This window comes from Anopheles ziemanni, chromosome 3 (assembly GCF_943734765.1).
Source record: "Anopheles ziemanni chromosome 3, idAnoZiCoDA_A2_x.2, whole genome shotgun sequence".
NCBI lineage: Eukaryota > Metazoa > Arthropoda > Insecta > Diptera > Culicidae > Anopheles > Anopheles ziemanni.
In genome coordinates this window covers 96,767,838-96,788,175 of record NC_080706.1, presented here as the reverse complement: position 1 = coordinate 96,788,175, position 20,338 = coordinate 96,767,838, and the positions used below count along the sequence as shown (strand labels likewise).

The 20,338-nt window shown below is 43.9% G+C and overlaps 2 protein-coding genes across 2 annotated transcripts; both read right to left on the bottom strand.

Moving 5' to 3' along the window:
- Positions 1-1,173: 1,173 nt before the first annotated feature.
- On the bottom strand, positions 1,174-9,705 carry LOC131289711 (probable citrate synthase 2, mitochondrial). The gene is made up of 5 exons (XM_058319012.1): positions 9,623-9,705; positions 9,381-9,449; positions 6,022-6,180; positions 3,244-3,370; positions 1,174-2,435 (listed from the first exon to the last, which is right to left on the bottom strand). The coding sequence occupies exons 2-5, from the start codon at positions 9,429-9,431 to the stop codon at positions 1,369-1,371; spliced, it is 1,404 nt and encodes a 467-aa protein (XP_058174995.1). The 5' UTR covers positions 9,432-9,449; positions 9,623-9,705; the 3' UTR covers positions 1,174-1,368.
- Positions 9,706-10,365: 660 nt separating this feature from the next.
- Positions 10,366-16,458, bottom strand: LOC131289812 (bestrophin-4-like). The gene is made up of 5 exons (XM_058319145.1): positions 16,276-16,458; positions 14,435-14,545; positions 14,190-14,361; positions 12,836-13,726; positions 10,366-11,977 (listed from the first exon to the last, which is right to left on the bottom strand). Exons 1-5 carry the CDS (start codon positions 16,344-16,346, stop codon positions 11,117-11,119), a joined length of 2,106 nt encoding a protein of 701 aa, XP_058175128.1. The 5' UTR covers positions 16,347-16,458; the 3' UTR covers positions 10,366-11,116.
- Positions 16,459-20,338: the final 3,880 nt, after the last annotated feature.

Here is a 20,338-nt window from a genome sequence, read left to right as displayed (position 1 = left end):
TTCTGCGAATGAAAGTGCAGTTTATTTGTACGGAGGCCAAAGACAGTTCCTCAGAGTTGATGCCATTGAAGCACGTGTCTTATTTTCTCAAATCCAATAAATTAAAAACATCATTTGTCAATATCCTACTATAAATGGTACAAACACAAGCAGCACAAATAGACATCCGAACACGTTCCAACATCGGTTCAATGAAAAAAATCATCTTCTACTAGTTTGTTACCTGACCTGCATTGTACTGCATCACAAAAACCCATTTTCACAAGCATAAAAATACACACACGCACCTTGTACATCAACGAAGTATACTAAGAAAGAGAAACAAAGCCGAGCAATCTAAATTCAATCTTTTTAAGCTAATTAAGTTCATAAACGGTGCTTAAAACCAAATAATGCATTAGGGGTTCACGATTCTCGCCAGGCGCGAAACGAAGGACGAAACTATTTGACTAAGACACGCCGTGTGGCGTGCGTCCAAGAAGAGTTGAGTACACAAGTGGTAAAGGAACACAACTATCCCCTACAAACGATATTATCGCTCCTGGTCGACCTGGTCGCTACTTTAATGAACACTACCCCTAGAAACTTGGGCTTGGCTTCTAGTTAAATATTATTCGGATCCAGTAATTCATCTACTTGTTTCCCTCCATAGATACACTGCATCAACTCCAACAACTCCACCGAGACTGGCCAACTGCGTGCGCATCCCATACGAGCCCCCTCCCAACATACACACACACACAGAACAACTTCTTTCCGGAAAAGGATCTCGTTCTCCTTTCCTATGTCGTTTCGTTTCAATCCGCAGACTCGAGATAGGGAGGTTTTGATTGGTTTTGCGTCACTCTCTACGAGAGAGCGACATCATTATTATTAGCATGTAATTATCGTTTGTTCTCGTCCTGTTCAATGTTGTTTCCATTAAGCTTTCGGTTGTTTGCACAATAGTTTACTTTTAAAAGCTACAACGTTTTAAGTTTGTTAAGTGCTTTTTTGTTCACTTTTCTTTTCGTTAATCAGGTATTATCTCAGAGTTTGGTAGTTTTTGGTTGCAAGTTGATACTTCCCTCCACTAAATCGTCCCAGGGTGACATCGATTCGGTGCTTCTTTGCCGAGCGTTAAATAATAATATCGCTTGCTCGGGTTTTCCGCTAAGGAAGGAGTGGGGCTGAGGGGATTGTAACGTGGACGCAGGAAGGCGGGCGAGCAGGTAGTTTGTGTGTATTTGTGTGTGTGTAGTGTATGTGTACATATGTTGCGAAGGTGTATTTAAATTACTCTTTTCGATGAATCTTATGATTACGAGTGCAAAGGATGTGTGTTGTGTTTTTGGGTGGCGTTGAAGGGGAGGCGGTGGGTGTGGGAATTTACTTAGCGCCAGTGGCCTTCATCAGTCCATCGGTCGACATCGACTTGGGGCGCTCGATCGGGAGACCAAGGGCGCGGTCCCACACCAGCGAGGCCAGCACGCCGAGGGCACGCGACACACCGAACAGCACGGTGTAGTAGTTCATCTCCTTCAGGCCGTAGTACTGGAGCAGCACACCGGAGTGGGCGTCTACGTTCGGCCACGGGTTCTTGACCTTGCCGAGCTCGGTCAGGATTGGTGGGACGACCTTGTAGATGTTCGAAACCAGTCCGAACAGCGGGTCGTTGGGCAGGTGCTTGAGGGCGAACTCGCGCTGGCAGGTGTAGCGCGGGTCGGTCTTGCGCAGGACGGCATGACCGTAGCCGGGCACGACCTGGCCCGACTTGAGCGTCTTCCAGATGAACTCCTTCACCTTGTCCTCGCTGGCATTGTCGCCGAGCTCCTTGCGCAGCTTCTGCAGCCACACGAGCACCTCCTGGTTGGCGAGACCGTGCAGCGGACCAGCGAGACCGTTCATGCCGGCGGCAAACGAGAGGTAGGGGTCGCTCAGGGCCGAACCGACCAGATGGACGGTGTGAGCCGACACATTGCCGCCCTCGTGATCGCTGTGGATCGTCAGGTACAGACGCATCAGCTCCGTGAACTTCTCGTCCTCGTAGCCCAACATCTTGGTGAAGTTGGCCGACCAATCCTTCTTGGGGTCGATGGCACCGATGCCCTTTCCATCCCGGTACGTGTTGCGGTAGATGGTGGCGGCGATGACGGGCAGCTTCGCGATCAGGTCCATGCTGTCCTCGTACACGTACTCCCAGTACTTGCTCTTGTGCACACCTTCCGAGTACGCCTTGGCGAATTTGCTCTCATGGTTGAGTGCGGTCACGGCGCAGGACAGCTGCGACATCGGGTGCAACGTCGCTGGCATGTTGTTCAACATCGTAACGACGTGCGAAGGGAGGGCAGCGCGGTTGGCCCACTCGCGGGACAACGCATCAACCTGCGCCTTCGACGGGACATCACCGGTAATCAGCAGCCAGAACAGACCCTCCGGCAGTGGTTCCTGACCACCTGTATAAATAAAAACGATATATTAAACAAAAGAAACATACACAGAGGTTTTCATTTTTCTTCTTTGATGTACACAATGCATCCAACAAAGGCCAAGGACGACTTGTTCCCTAGAGCAAAACACCGCAAAATAATAATATTACTACGCCGGGGTCCAGTCGTCGAAGAACGATTGCATCCCAACGCATTTTACGTACGTCCTTCATGACATCTGAGGCGGCAACCGTGAGCGAACGATTGACACCGACCGTGTCGAGTGCTTGAGGCAGCAAAATCATGAAGTCACGACCAGCACTAGGTGACACAACGACTCGGTACTAGTAAATTACTTCACGTGAACTTGGCATCGATAAATGTGTTCGCGGTAGTATGACAAGCACGAGACACACAAGATGAACAAGTGATTACCTAACCGCCTGCTGCGACCATTGAAAAGAAATTACGTTTATGATTTTTGTTTAAAAATCGCATGTCTTTTGAACTTTTTTTTTGAAGTGTCTCGTAAATGTAATTTGAAGTAAGACATATCTCTTACTTCTAGCCAAAACTAAATTCAAATTGCAAATGATTTCAAGTGATTTACAATTTCGAGGTCTGCGACAGCCGAGCGGTAGCGCCGGTTAGAAAATCGGCCCATTAGCGCTGGGGGGCTCACCACCTCGACGGCGTGGCTTCTCGAATCGGCGTGGCAATGAACTTAAAAAGGGAACAAGTCTAGTAAGCCCTTAACGGCCAGGCATATGACCAAGACGGTTGTTACGCCATGCAGAAGAAGAAAAACTGTCGTTTGTAGCACATATTACCCTACCTGGAGCCTTCGGGAGCACCTGCTGGCATTCGGGGATCGACAGCCCACGGAAGCGGATGCCCTCATCGGGGTCAAGCACGGAGGTCTCGCACACCAGCCCCTTGATTCCACGCATACCACCGTACATCTAGAAAGATCCAATCGAAGAAAAAGAAACACAAGAACATGAGAAGGTTTTTGACAAAAAAAAAGGAAATGAATTTGTTGATAAGATTTAATCGCTCTTTTTTTCTTATTCGCTCATGTGACGTGCCAGAAGGGGTGGTGGTGGTGACCATCACAAGCACTCAGTTTTTAACACCTAAAGTCGTTAACTAATACGCCAGGCTTTCCCCGTTATCGATGAGATGTTGGTGTTTAACAAACACAAAATATACTTTCTCTAGTACAACAGAAAAGTTGACTCTAACCACATGGCGTGAACGAGCAGTGAAAGAAAAAGCCACCTATTGCCAATGTGGAAGCGGGGTCAATTATGAATTAACACACTAACCCATCCTTTTCGGTCCCTTCCTTGGTCCAGACACATCATTGAATTGTGCCAGACATCTACAAATGATCTCCTCCAGCAATATTTAAAGCTTGGTGGAGAGAATGCGATAGGAAACCTCGAATCGGAGTCGCCTTGGCACGTTATTGAACTTGACTTCATTAGCTCCTCGAGGGGCGCGCGTGAAGCTATCGCCACCCAAAAGGCGCGATCACGAACACACAGAAAGAAACCCCCGACAGACGATTTAAGGTCGGCCCCCGGGTAAGCTTCCACGCGGCCGCCGTCATCGTCCGACCGTCAAGTTCAGTTATCTCCGGTTATGGTCAGCTGACGGTTTCGACCGCATAAGCCACACATTAGCCGCTGTGATGTCACAGACGGTACACACTTGGATTTTTCTTGCTGTTCTAGATGATGGATCTACTACAGGTGGAAATGCATACGCCAGTCACACCCGCAGCGGCGTATTAGTGACCTGCAAATAATTTTAAAACATACAAAATCTGTCGCGACATATTCATTAGCGAAATTGAACCTCTACTTGCTAATGAGAGAACAATGTTAGCCCGATTTTAAACCTACTACATCGACCGGAAACAAACATTCCACCGGACCACGTGACTTGTTCTCGTAATCATTGCCAGTAAAACAAACGCAAAAAAATCGTCATTTGACGAATTCATCATGGAGAAAAAGCGATAAAAACGCAAGTGTCAAAACTAACAACCCCCTGATAACAACTTTGCTATAGACATTTTCTGAAATGTTTTAGGATGCGCAACATATATTAACTGAAGGTCAATCGCTGCTTTATCTCTGGCCTAGAAGAGCATTTGGGGAGGCCAGTCGTTTCAAGAGCAAACGTTATCACTAGTCACACGCAGGTGCTTCAAAGCGATACTTAGACCGACTGCGTGTACAAGTCTAGTGCAAAAGGCCACATAAAATAGTCGCTGTTGGCAATGATTACACGAAACGCAAAAGGTAATTACAATGCACTGCAAAAGGGTGCACATATGAACACGTCGTTGCTTGATGCAAAAAAAACGCGAGTGACTCATGAACCCAATAGTTTCCTCGTAACATTTGAACATTTTACTTGTACTTTATCCGATGGAAAATGCACGAAAAGGTTTCAACGGTCAATAGTATATTATGAAACATTCGAATGCTAACGTAAACAGAGTCAAGAATCTCATATGTACCGCAACGTTCGGTGACCGTTGTAAAACCGGTTAGCAATGTCAAACCGGAAAAGAGCAGTGGGGAGGTGATTTTTTCTACCCGCTTAAGCTAACACGTGATACACTCGACATGTTTGCTATCCGCTTCCCCTAATGCATTTTAGCTTGTCATTGTGGCAACCTACAACCACCCTAATGATGAGCAATATAATGGTTACAGCCGCAGTTAAGGTAAAATGACCAAAACGACAACAACCGACAAAGGTTGAAATGAATCGAACCATGGGAAAGCGGCTTCTACTAATTAAGCTTTGAAATAATCTTAAGACAAATTGATTCTTATTTTTAAATGTGTTTCATAATATGTCTGGCTGCTACTATGCTACTGCCTTTGAACATGTCCTCCTTGTTATGCAATTTAATAGAAAAAGAAAACAGAATGAAAAAAATCGTCACGCAAAACCCCCCCTCGTTGATCCTCGTTACAGTATAAGCGTGGGTCTGTGTTGATCGAAAAGCATCATCCAAGCTAGCCATGCACCACTTCTTCACCCTCGCAAACCAATCACTCGATATATATGACACACTCCAGTGGTACTTCCACCAGGGGGAAAAAATCATTCGACCGGAACAAAACAGTGACACTTACACGCCAGCACTTGTCCAGCTGTAATGGCCCGCCACGATGGGTTGCGGTAGTCAAACACTGTCGCTCAATCAATTGCTCCCGTGCCGCAATTTGATAGTAGTCGTTTAACTCAATTAACCCTCGTCGCTCCCGACGCCGTCTGATGATCTCAAACGATCTCCGCCGAACACGCGCATGCCGCGCACGACGGGGGAAGCAGCAGAATCCCCTGTCGTTGGGGAGAAATTTCGTTTGGTAACTTTAAAGCCATCAGGTCAAAAAGATCAAGGCATTACCGTGTCGTTCTACAAGTGCAATACATGCTTGAGGGTGCATTCAACCTTCACGATTGCTAAATTTAACCTTCTTTTCCCGTTGTTGAAATAACTATCCCTTTCCGAGCGTCCTTCAAAACGAAATCAAAAAAACCAATTGGCTGCAGAAAACAATGTGGCCGACGACAGAAAACTTACCATATCGACGGTGACTTCGCCCACTTTCGTTCCGCCATGCTGCTTGCGGAAGTTCTTGATACGCTCCTGCTCCTTCGGTACCTTTTCCGTCAGAATAGCCTTCAGGTCTGTGCTGTCGGATGCATTGCGCACGAAGGTAGCGATCGCTGGCAGGACATTCTGCAAAGAGAGGGAAATAACAACAGCATGATTAACAACCAACTCTTCCACTTGGTTATGCTTGTAGGCTCATTTACGTCGACAGCGCATGGGATGTTCAATTTGACGCACAACAATGAACAAAAGCCAATGAGATGTAAGATGGGCTACGGACAAATAAAAAAAGATTACGAACAGGTACTTCAGTCACTCGACGATTTTTCCTTCACGCGTAACTCTGTGTCGGTGCTTTGGTTGCCCACGACAACCCAACGCTACTATAATTAGATATTGGATCGATCCTCTGCAACCAAAGTATGGTGCGGAAAAAATCAGAGTTTATGAGAGTCTTTTTCTCGTTTTGTACAAATAACACACCCTCAAAGAACATTTTCAACAGTATTTCGCAAAACAATGGTGGTAGAGGGTTCGCTTGAGCTGGCGTTTATTTTGCAGATATTATTTTCGCTATTGACGTAGCTTATCGTTATCTTAAAGTATTCCAGAGAACACAGAAGAATTTCATTTACACTGTGTCTATTCATTATTATCTTCGTTTAAACTCGCGCTTCGATGCTACTTATCTTGCCAAACTGTTGACGCACTGCATGTAAGCGAACATCCTCGGCACGACCCTGACATAACCTTCCCTTTGGGTAAACATATCTAGATACCTGGTAGAAAACACTGTGTAAGTGTAAAAAATGTTTGAAAACCTGTTTGAAAATGATCTTGAGAAAACAAATGTCCGGTTGTGAATCGCGAGTTCTATTGAAAGACTCAAAAAGCCACCACGGCTGTCGAAAGCACTGTGTAGTACTCCATCGAGTGACCAAAAACCGGTTTATTAGCCGTTCTCGAAAATGTCCAAATGAAACTGTCGTAAAATGCTAGTAAAATCATCCAAACCTACACACACAGTCAAAGGCTTTCAGGTTTCCAATAGGATAAATTTTGTAAGGTCTCTGAAGCTTAAGTTACCAAAGCCTAACGCACTTCAAACTTTAAAGTCCAGACAGTACCGTCCGCTCATTAAAAAGCACAAAACAGGTCAGAAAAAACGACACGTGATGTAACATCGATTACCCAACAGTGCTTGGGTAAAAGCACCGGCATGGGCTGACTAGTTCTTGATGCCGATCGATCGAAACCGCTTCTGATATTCGTTCTGGGACGTAAATAGGTTCCCAACCGGCAACTGTTACCACTTTGGCTTTAGAACGAGTAAAGCTAAATATAGGCAAAAGAAATCTCGCGGAAGCGACTCTTACCGAATAGTATTAGGAATGATGGGGGAAGCGGTAAGAGGCTGGCAACATGCCTGAAGGAAGAGTACCTTCTACAGCATACTGTTTTCGCGTACCATGCAATAAGATTCACGTGCGTTCAATGACGTTGTACTGACGGGGTTGTCCTTAGCAAGACCTCCATGTGCAATGTCATCCGCAAGTACAGCTCAACGGCATGAATACGCAACCGTAGGCATAAAGTTGAGCAGCAATCAAATTGCTTACGTTCCAAATAAGCTCCAATTCCTACCATGCTGAGATTCCCTATATGACGACATGCAGCGTGGTCTATCAAACCAAGCCCCATCCTCTTTAGCTAAGGCAAAGGTCGTGATCACCTGATCGTGCCCCGCAATAGAATCGTTTTACTCTGTCGTGTCTGTGCGAGTATTTTGTAGTGGACAAGCTACGCAATCCCTAGCTTAAACCCCGTGTGAGAGGAATTGTTGATAGGCCGACCTTATCGCCGGACAGAGCCAATGCTGAAAAAACGGAGATAGTGCTACGTACATACGGAAAACGATAGAGATGCATTGGGATAGGGAAAAGGATCCATTCGTTGTTTCATTCGACTGTTTTTGGCGCAAACGCTTATACTATCGCTAAACGAATGTTGCCAAGTAAAATACAATTTTTCTTACGAACACCTATCCATGGTCTTTCGTTCTGCTTGGTGGAACCCTTTGCAGACATTTGAATTGGAAATGTTCAAGTTCAAATTCCGATACGGCTTCAAGACAAGCCCCTTCGTTTGACCATTCCAATTTATTCGAAATTGTGTTTACCGTAAATCCTCAAGTGTTTTTTCGTGACTTTTATATTTGGGAAAGTTGCTCAGATGAGGTAGGACGATAAATTAAAAAAGAAACTTCTCTTCGTCGCCCTCCAAGGATACTATGGGAACTGTGATTTAGTATAGTCAACCCGCGGCATGGTTATCTAATACGTTTTTTCACCTAACACTATCCTTTAACCTACACGTTTGACCGTGTTTGCACGTTTATATTTATACAAGGAAGTTACGTAGGGGATAGAGAAGAGACCAATGACATTCGATTGCGTCAAATGACGACACAATTTTCCTCCACGGCAAGAGTGTTTTCCACTTGTCCTTATTTTCGTTTTGTTTTCACACTTACTTCTGGCATGCAGAGAACATTACTGCATAAGACACTGACACTGAATAGAGCCTGTGTTTGCTAAGGCTACGCTGTTTCATCAACACCCCTAGAAAATATCACATAATCATTCAGCTGATCCCTTCGATTAAAGGAGCTTTAAAACTAGCTAGATTAGCATTTCTATATGTTACAATTACATTCCACGTTTTCATAGTGAATCGATTGTATGACCCGAAGATTCGCAACACGATTGCATGATGAGGCGACGACCTGCTGCTTTTTTTCGTACATACACATGATAGTACACTTTCCGTAATCATGAAAAAGTTTTCCCAAGTATGTTGGCGCCTTTTGGGTGTTCGCATTTGTGTGTCCAATAATTAGCCACCAATCGGGCCCCTCACGCGATTACGTAACGTGCGAAAATCGACCGTTCCAAACAGCTTCGTGTTCCTTCCGCTTGTTACCGCGGAGATTTTTATAGTTCTTAAAGGAATCACAGGCACGCACACACGAACACACACGCGGTTGGCTGAAAAGTGTTACGAACTTTAGGGGCGTTTTACGTGCTAGGGAATTCTTTTTGAGACTTCATTCAGTGGGGCACTTTTCAGTCAATATGGGGGAATTTCTCTACAGGCCACTAAAGGTACACATTTCGAGATATAGCTACATCCAGCCCTGGGCAAGCGCCTCAGACGTATATGTCGCAACGTGGACGGATGGTGATGAAGATGCTGATGACGATGGCGTTAGCGGCTGACCATGACTCTTCAAACTTTCCCTACGTTGAATTTTTACTGCTACTCACCTTATTGGTAGCACAGGCCAACTTTGCTGTATAGATACGGCTTAGTGCCATTGCAGCTGATCCTTATTCCTGTAAAATAAACGAAGCAACGAATTACAAACGCAGATCCATTTTACTTATCACATCAAAGCCTGTAAACCAACACCCAACACAATCTCGCGGCTCTCGTGGTACGCGTATTTATGGTATTATTGACAACAGGAGAAGTGTTTAGAGGCATGGAAGATTACTCAATAGCTTACCGATTTATGGAAATTAGAGAAATGCCTCCGGGCGCGCAAGAAATCGGTGATGCGATGATGTGCCGTGAGAGTTCCGCGAAAGACTGAAATTAGACGGGTCGAATCGATAGAGCATGCGTTTACCGGCCTTTGAAAGCTGAAGCCAAGATCTGTGCAAGAAAGAGGTCATTGCTTTTTTCTTCAACGATGTTTTGACAGTTGCTTCACAAAATGTTAACAAACAAGTAGCAATAACGTTGCTCAACTTACCAGCATATACTCCGAATAACCGAATAACTTAAAAGAAACTCGTTGTTTGCAAAAATCTATCACTTTATTAAGATTTTCTGTCAAACATGGAGCAAATAATGAATCTCTTTACTATGTATAGATCTTGGTTGGCTGTCAGTTGCTAGGTGTTGGGAGTTTGCACGTGAACCCAGCTCATGCTTACAGCAGAGTCTTTATGAAGGAACTGAAAACTGGCAGCATGAAATTTTTAAAAATATTTTAAAAACCGTATCCTAACCACATCCTCAATGAGTAAATATACCAACGTTCAAGTTGGATTGCAATCTGTAGGAATGGAAAACTTTAGATTAAGTAGTTTCGTAAGGTTTTATTGATCGGTTGTTGAGAAACTATGGGATTTGTTGATAACTTTGTAGAATTAAGTTTATTTTCATAAAATTTCGACAAAAATGTTTCCTGTTCATAATTATTATAGGTGTCTTTTGTTAAGCGTTCTCCTCCTTACATTGATATTAAACTTAACATACTTTAACTTGCCCCAAAAAGCTGTAGAACATGATTAAACGTTAGACATGAATATCTGTAAAATTACACAGCTATAAATATAAACGTTGACGATCATTTCACTTGGTTCTGGCAACCGAGAGCTAAACCATTTGAGAAGGCTAACACTTAAGGCGCATTCTTTTTCTATCTAGGCCACCATTTTCTCTTCTTATTCATAACTTCACATGAATCGAACAGATTATACTTTACTCAATACCAAAAGCTTAGAATGCGATGTGCAAAATTATGTTTGGCCTGCTCATTAGTAATTTTGTCCTCATAAATCATTAACTCGGGCTGACGAAAAGCGAAAACAAATACTGTTGGGAGTAGAGTCTCTGTTCTGAACAGCTGTAAATGTCTCTGGAGTCGAGTGGAAAGTTTAAAACTTACCCTAAAGTATTCTTCCACGGAGGGTTGTGTTTAGAAAAAACTTACAAACTAGAGAACATGCGGAACGTGTGTTTGTTGGATAGCACGACTGTCGAGCGAAGGAGATTTATCGTGAACGAACGTAGCAGTTCGTTTTGGCATTTGTTTTGTGCAGTTGTGTTTCGTATGAATTGTGTGCATGTTGAGGGTATGCAATTATCTCTAATTCCAGTTCCATCCACGAACGGGAAGATGCACAATCCAGTGCTAAAGATGCTATCTTTCTGCGCTGTCTTCCTTCACGGTTACCTCAATGAAACTATCTTCTGCGTCAGACACGTAGAATCATAAGGTTGTATCGACGTTACTGTTCGTATCGGACGTCGCTCCATCGGGTGTGCTATGCGGAGGTTTCCGTTCCGAATCGAGATCACCCGTGCTCCTAGTAAGCTCCTCGAGCAGCATGTCGGTATTGATTATACCCAAAGTAGCCTGTTTACTGATCGAACGTGCCAGCAAACGTGTCTTGCGCTCCATTTGCTCCTTTTCGGTCTCCTCGCTTTCGTACGTTGTGGTAACGCGATCCGTTTCATCGACCATACTGTTAATGCCCGTCGAGGAGCCTACATTTGGAACCACATCAGGATCGGTGGGACTGAGGGGCACAAAATTGTGCTCGAACCGTCCCGTCTCCGGTGCCGACGCAGACATCATGTTATCCGGGCCGGGGGGCGTCAACTGGGAGGGAAATCCATGGGCCACCGAGGACTGTGTGCGATTGTACGCCGACTGTGGCACATCGACTGGATCACTTGGTTTCGGTGGACCATTTTCAAAAAGACTGGCCGCAGTTGGCCGAGATTCGTTGTTACCCTGCATCGACGTGATGGTTAGCTGCTCGTCCACCTCCTCGATCACCTGGTCTGTGATGCGCATACTACCCATCGCTCGATCCGGCACCCTTCCCATGAGGTTAGTAGAACTGGCTGAACCAGGGAATTTAAACGGTACGGATCCTGCATCTGGTGTTGCACTGTTGGGGCGACTCGACTCGTCCTTGCTGAAAAATCGCTTCAAAGCCGACGTGACCGTGTTCACCCGAGACATCGTACCTACTACGCTGCCCAAACTTGCCGCAGAGCTTCCACCGCGATACATAGGCTTATCAGTTGCATTAAAATGAATGCCACTAACATTGTCATCCATCTGTTGAAGAGAATCATCGTAATATTAACCGGTTTATAGGAAAACAGTGAATAAAGAAAAAAGCTGGGAAAGCTACGCGTCCACTAAGCGTTCTGAAATAGTTTGTAAAGTAAATTAGTCGAATATCGTAATCTATCCTTAGAAATCCACCAAATTTTATAACAACATTTCAAAAAGCATAGGGACGAGCAACATTCCTTCACCTTAAAGCTGGTTAAGTTAGTGCCAAAAGGAAATTGCATCTATTATTTAAGGACGAAATGAAACCCGTTTCATCTTTAACTATAGTGCAAGGGAGCGGGAAAGGAGGGAAAAAAATTAGCAGGATGCTCATGTCACTTCGAGGTTGGTCAGCTTTCATAGTCAACACAAAGGTGCATAATTGTTCTAATGTTAGTTCTTATTAGCCTATTACAAACCATTCTTCATCTCATACAGTGACATGAGCAGTTTTTTAGAAATGGATTCCAGATTAGTAAGCGAGTGCATTCGAATTAGGTGCATCTTTCTTCCCGGGGATTCCAAGAAAACGAGCGAAATTTAGTTTGGTGTAATCTTACGATCGGAGCACTTTTGAGAGTTGGCTGTACGCGCAACCTGGACCGGCATTACTGCAGTGAACTTGCAACTGGAGCTAGTGATGAGAGGGCGTTGAAAACAACGAACGCCTGCATAAAGCTACAATAAGTGATAAACAAAGGTGCCATCACCGATCAGAGAGACCGTCGAATTAGAGGCTTCCACCCGTTTTTGTTTAAAGTTCAGTATTAGAAACGGTTCGTTAGGAACCGGTGTACGAAAAGAAGAGATAATGAACGGAAGGCGGATTTGCAGTAATCGCTGCACTCGTTTGCTAACCTCATCGTCGTTGGATTTGTCGGGGAAGTTATACTCAACCGCTTGGTTCTTGTTACCGACCATTTCGTCGATGCGGATTGCGGTCGGCACGACTGGTATGACCTCCGCCTCCCGCTTTTTCACCACGATGTCGGCCGTCGAGGGTTGCGGGGGTTCCTCACGTATTTCGGCCGACGCAACCGTGTGCGGCAGCTCGATCGGGGAGATCTCGTCCCAATACTGATCTTTCAGCAGCTCCGGATGCTCGTGATGCATCTCGTCAACGATCAGGTAAGACACCTGTAGGTTCCGGTCCACCATCCAATTCACCTCGAAGTCGTCATCGTCCTCTCCGAACGGGTTGATCAGAGATTCGGCCACCTTCAGCCAGCCCATGTAGAAGAAGAACTGCAGCGTGGTGAAGATTGGGAAGTATTGGTCGATTTTGTTCACGACGCCCTCACCCAGTTCCTTGGTGTGAACCCACTGTTGGCCCATGACAGAGGTAAGGAAGTAGCTGTACACGGCCAACGTTACGACCTGTGTGTACACGAGGGGTACACTGATAGTGTCGTACGAGATGAGCAGCCCGCATTGACCGCGAAATTTGTTTAGCTCATCGATGATCGTTTTCGATGCGAAATCGTCTCGACAGCGGCCCTCCTTGCGGGCTCGTGTGACAATACTGGCCGCCCAAACGATCGGAAGCCAGTGTTTCGAGTGGCGCGGAAACTTCTGATTCAGGTGGGACATGATTTTATGTTCGTTGTCGTTTAGCAGACCCGCCTCCACGAGATGCTCGATCGTCGGGAAGCGCTTCTTCACTCGCGGAGAAATGTTCGTCAGCACCATCGTAAGGCAGAGGCAAACATAACGCATAATCGTACGACGCATCACACGGCCACGTTCATCCTGTAAAAAGAAACGAACAAGAGTTGGACAATTATTTCTATTCGCAGGCTTGGAAAAATCGTTCTCAAACCAAAGGGAGGTAATTATCTCTATCAAAATGATTATTTATGTCGTGACGACGATTAGCAAACAATTCTCCCTAGCAAAGCTGTGTAAATATTGGAACACATTATGGGGCAATGACCACAAAACCGAAAACTAATGACTTGTGATGAAATCAAACTGCAATCGGATACCCTGGAGCATTCTTCTTTCATACGTCTAGCCCTCGGGACGAACGGAGAAAAGATTAAAGCAACGCATTCCGGGTTCAAGAAATGAATGAAAACTCCCATCTACGATGAAGGGTGGGAAGTGGAAATGTTAGTATTATCGATTTGATTCCCGGTCGGGCGTAGCGTGAGAAATATTCGCGTGGCGCCGCATCGACTGCGGCCAACCCCTGCCTCCCGCTTCTATTTACCTGGCCGTGAATGTTGGCACTGACGAAAACGGCTATCGGGTCCGGCCAAGGTATGCTGGTGTACTGGTTCCACCAGCGGGTCATGACAATAGTGACGTAGAAACCAAGCACGAACGAGAGCGGAATCAAGTTGCTGTAAGTGGCACAGTATTTGACGATTTCTTCAAAAATCCTAAAACGAGAGCATAGAAACGGATGCTTGGAATTTAAGTGCTTGTAGGCTAGTTTGGATACTGCATACATACTGCATTTGTTCCTGGGACAAGGCGAAGCGATAGGTTAAATTTAGTGTATAGTACAGCAACAGAAAGCAACTTAAATCGAGCCATACTAGTTTGTAGATACTTCCACGCCATCTGAAAAACATAAAACAAATAAAAAGTATTAATAAATTGAAAGAGATATGTTTCCAAGATGCAACAGGAAGGCATCATAAATAATCACTGTAGTGCAATTCCCTCTCAACTCGCCATGTCTAGCTGGGTCGCATGTCAATGACAGCGCAACTAAAGTCTTGATCTAGTAACCCCTTCAAAAACACCTAAGCCATGTAGCATACACCTTCTTCATGACCAACCCACCGGGTGGTGGTGGAAGTTACTAAGCATAATTTATGCTGGGCATCATTCTTAGCAGCTACGCGAGGAAAACGTTCGTGAGTAACACCTTCTACCAAAGTCTAACCATTTCCCATGCTTCAAGGCTAACTCTGGCCGCTTGGAAAGGTCATGGAACCGGTTTGCTTAGCCATCGCCAGCTAATAAAGGCACCGGGCGGTTAGAAGACTCGTGCGTCCGCCGCGTAGGTCGTATAGCGAATTAGTGGCGTTTTTTCGTCGGGTCATGTTAAAAATACAATCTCCACATTGGGAGGGGATGTGGTTCGCATTGCTGCAGCTGGATGAAGGTTGCGAAATAGTGGATCTTGTCTATTTCGGATGACTGCTCAGCTTATTTCCATGGAAAAGGCGAAATTCCCCAAGTTAAAGGACAAATTAAAGGCCTTTAAAAATTACTCAGAAATCCTGGTCTGTAAATGTAACACAGACTGTCGTGAGTAATGTCTTCGGATCGTTGAAAACAATCGTAATAGCACACTTCCCAGCGGAAGAGTGACCGTAAAGGTCGTTGGGATTTCTCCCGCCCGTTGAAAAGCAACAAAAACTAGCTTGATCGTGCCAACATTTGCAGTTTCCACTCAACCTTGAAGCGATAACGAGCCGACAAAGCTGACCTAATCAGACGAAGCGGATCGTGCTTCTATCTGCTTCCTTGCATTTCATACAATTTTCATAATAAAATCCAATATTTGCTCACCGTCCATACAAAGCATGAGTAATGTGTATGGGGTGTCGTATGAATCAGTTATCATTTTTAGAATCGCCAAAAATCACATCTAGCTGACACGCGACAGACTGTGGGTCTGATAACACCGATAAGACCTTCGAGTTAAAATCAAGGCAAGGTACATGAAACAGTATTTTATGGGTGAGGTCACTTGGCCTTTTCCAACGAACTGTTTTTATTTGACAACCAATTTAAATATGCTAATCTATCTCATCAACCACCACCACCACACGATAATGAGAATGTTATTAATTTAAAATGCTGTAAAGTGCAGCATCGTGCAGCATCATCACGGGGTCGAACGTTTATTCGTGTCAGGATGGATTAATAATGCCTGGTTTCATTCTTCGAACAATGTGGAATGAGCAATAGGCTAGGAACTTGTATTCGTATCAGCTATCACAAGGAACTTGTATTTTGTATTCTATTAACAGTGCTAGTTTTCTAGGGGTGTTAGGAATAATAAGGAAGAAGAAGTCATGATGGTAGAAAGGTATTAATTTTCACACTTTGAAATGATGGATCATTTGAATGAAAATATGGTATGACTCTGTGTTTAGCAACGACGACGAGAATGACACGCGTTATTCAAGCAAAGAGGCTCTCCATCAGGAAAGCGCTTTCAACATCACTAACTGTTTACTTTTTGATAATTGTTACAATTATAGTGCTGCTCGAATACAAAGACCATCTTTCAGCTCTCCCTTACGGAATTATTTTTTCCAAAGGTGGACACTTACCGGACAAGCAGCTTGAGAAAGCAGCCGAACCCCCGACAGGTGGCCACCTCCGCCGTGTAGGTCACAGTCATGGTGAGGTAGTTTCACGATCAGCCAACGGGAAAACTTTGGAAATTATATATTTTCACGATTTTACACTGGACGGACCGGCACTTGACTAAAATTCACATTTATTTATGATAAGAGTCGTGTTTCTAAAGTCTTCGGAAACGAATTCCACAGGTTACATTATTTAAAAGCTAATACCTAGAATAATGAAATACATTTTAACTATATTTTTAAACACTTCCGCCTGTATTAGCTCGCTGTGCAACACACCGATTGGACAACCGAAAACGAAATGATTCATGGGCAAGAATATCACAAAGAATCCGATGACCAAATTCGACCGTTGCTGTGTAAATATCCGCCGACCGACGTACTTTTGACTGATCACGAGCAGTCGCCGCCGTTGTCTTCGCGTTGTTGTTCTGCTTCTACAGTTCATAGTCGTTTTACAACCCAACGGACACAACTGGTCACGTCATTCTGGGCGAAGACAATCCCCGGACGAATACTATATAGATGGTAGAAGGAATTGCAACGAAATTTATGGTGAACGTACCGGCCAACCCCTTCGGGCAGCATTCGATGACAAGGCAAACCGGAAGAGGGTTAAAGGTAAGCGTTCTTCCGTTGACGTGTCTTCTCTTTTGTTTCAAAAACTTTTATATACAGACTGAGTTGTATCAAACTTTTTATTTTTGCTACCTTACCTTCTTAAAATAGTGGGGGACGATAAAATACACAAAACATTTGATTATTCTTAGTTGGCACCCACTATGTAAGGAGGCACCATGAATGAATTCTAATACGTTTGGTGCGTGTAGCTCTTCTTATGTAATGTGCGGCGTGTCGTTCAACCCCTTATGACTCCTTTTCGACATATAACAGCCGCTCGAGGGTTCCATGGCCTATCCTAATTGCGAAAACCCCCAGTTGTTTGACCGAATGTTGGGGAGCTTTCAACTATCGGTACACGTGCATCACCAACCCGAACAGAAAGCACATTGGAAAAGAAAGCTACAATTTTCAAAAGCAATTACTTGTGCAAAAAATGTGCCGTATGTGATTTGTAGAAAACATCATGAAAGGTGTTTGGCAATGTTTGTAACACATAGGTTGTTCCAACTGGTACTTCCGCAGGGAAAACCACAAGCTACGTGGAAATTGCAAAACCCCGATATTCAATAGTCGAATGATAATCATTACATTTCCCTTCTTTTGAGGTATGATCATTGTTGTTATCATAAAAAATTAGCATGTATTAAACACTCCGCCAAACGGTGGCACACGAGCCAAGGTGATTGCATAGCGAGGAAATAATCGACTCCATGCCAACGTGGTTACTCTGTCATCTTCAAGCAGTCGCTATTCTAGTCTCTAATCACAAAATTCCGTAGCCTTTTCAACACCCCCTCCCCCCTGTTCAGACCCTTCTGAACACAACAACCCTACATTCATTCATCAAAAAAGAGCAGAATAAAAACATCGTAATCATTTCCCCAACGATTTACTCCACCCAACTCCATTGCCTCGTGGGTCTTATGTTGCGGACAAACCCTCATCATCGTCATCGTCAACGCTAAACGCCGCTGTTCGGCAAGTGACCGAGTTCAAGGTCCTCGGAGTGTTTTCGGAGTGATCCAATCAAACCGAACAAACTCTAGCATCCCCACATTTTATCGTTTCGAACTGATGTGGCTTCACACGCGATTTTATACTTCCCACATACAAGTCGTGAAACTGTCTGTCTGTCACAAAACTGGCATCCTCTACTCTAATACTGTGGAAAAAACTAAGAACAGCATCCATTACTATTTTCAAGCTATAATTAATTCAGCCCCCAAAGCTACTAACCTACAGGTTCTCTGCGTTTTTACTGCATATTCCAATAAAAGTTTGTTTCTCGAGTTGAAACGGTTGAACAGTACTTTTCTCACATTCAATTTAGCAAATGCCACGGCAAGTGCAGTGCAATTAGAACGCGACTGATCGGTTGAATTAGTTAGAACGTACAACACTCCCGTTCCTTTCCAAACGGTGCATAAAACATTACCCAGCTTCAGTTCAACCGTAACCGGTTGCTATGATGCTAGCTAGAATGATGTGAGTCATCAGATTTAATTACAGAGACAGCAAGTTTTCCGTATTTTCATGCTGCAAAAGTTAGCGATAAATGTGCGGTGGCGGGGTGCTTTTCCCTCAACACTTATTTCAGCATGTGACGGTGAACACTGAATGATTCTACCAAATGCTTAATCAAAAATTCGTTTGAAATATTGTGTTTACCAGCTGCTTTGAAATAAAAATAAAAAATTATTAAAACACCGTGATTATTTTCAATAAAACAACCAATGACGCTCATGCTTTTCTCTAGTATTGAAAGTTGTTTGTTCATCGACTCTCATCCTTTTTAGTCGCGTGTTTGACAAAAAAGATGTGTGTCTTTTTAACGATATTTTCTCTTGTGCAGCATCGTACTCTTGATGATTCATGCAGAAACCTAAAAATACGGTTTCACTTGTCCTTTGTTAAATGCAAATGCTGGCAGTTGATGATGCAAAATAACTTACTAACCGAGGCGGAAGAGAAACCAAATTTCAAGAATCTTATGATATTGCAGTGACTTCCATGTGCACAGTGATGACTTCCCTGTCCACAAATCGCATATTTGCAATGCAAACATATCATACTATTGACATATTTCCCATTTCTGCAAACACCGGCTTAGTGTCGAATAATGTTTAACATCAGCGAAGTCATGTCTGCGAATTCCGTTCGACTCATTAGTTACTTTGACTGCATTTTGTTTATCACTTTTAGACTAAATCACGTGCGTCGTTTATCTTTCTTCCTTCAATGGGACACTGTTTGCTCTTTGGTGTGTTTGTTGTTTTATCACAGCTTGCTTCTTGCGATTATAAAACTCTCCACTTCACCTCAGAACCATCTTTTCGACGGCACAATTAAAGATAATCGCCAAGTTCTTGCAAGATTGATAAACACACATAAACAAGCTTGTCCACCAACACTGCAAAAACCGGTTTTGACGAAAAAGAGACGGTCCCAGATATTTACTGCACATTTAATGGCATTTCTACCATAATAAAATTGCCTTCATAATCCAGTTGCTATCAATCCAAATCACGAACGACTACCGGAGTTGATTGGTTCAACCAACCTTCAACTAATTTGTACAATTCTGCAGACAAAGCGCAGTGACGTACAATCGAAACACTGCAACTCTATGTTACCACGCCCGCGACGCGTACATCCCGGTTGAAATGTGCGGAGCAACTGAATCGAATCGCGATTCGCGAATTAAGGGAAGTGTGGTACTTACCAAATTAGTGATGTGCGCTCAGAGTGAGAATGAGTGAGTGATTCGAATCTTAATATTGAATGAACGATTTAAATCTTAATAGATAGTTTTTGTGACTCCCTTTGATTTGAATCCTTAACTGGGATTCGAATCCCAAAAGAATGAACGAGTTGGTAAAAGAGTCGCTAGTCGCCATAGAGATTCGAATCCCAAGTTGTGATTCGAATCCCAGTTTCGAATTAACCTCGAAGGTTAATAAATCATTTTACACGTTTTCACAATCACAAAAAAAGTGACTTAAAGATTCGAATCATCATGATGATTATTCACTCTGATTCAAATCTATAAAAAGAGTTGTTATTCTCATCACTATACCACATCACAGCACTCAAAAGGAACTCATTTGTTGGCGGCAATTTTGTTGTTGTTTATTTTAGAATGTCTTCTGTGAGCTACCCAACGTCACCTTTGCTTGACAACCAAAGATCCAGTGCTGCCAAAAATTACAATAAATTTTATTAAATTTTATTACTTAATTAATAATATTTTTTCATGTGGCAATTTTTTTTAAGAGAGTTACTGTGACCGAACGACGGTATATTATAGATCGTTGGTCTGCCGTTCGTTATACCGGAGGGTGCCGGATTCGAGATTCGATCCCACACCTGTGGCGTGGTGTTTCCTCGCGCTACCGCTGCA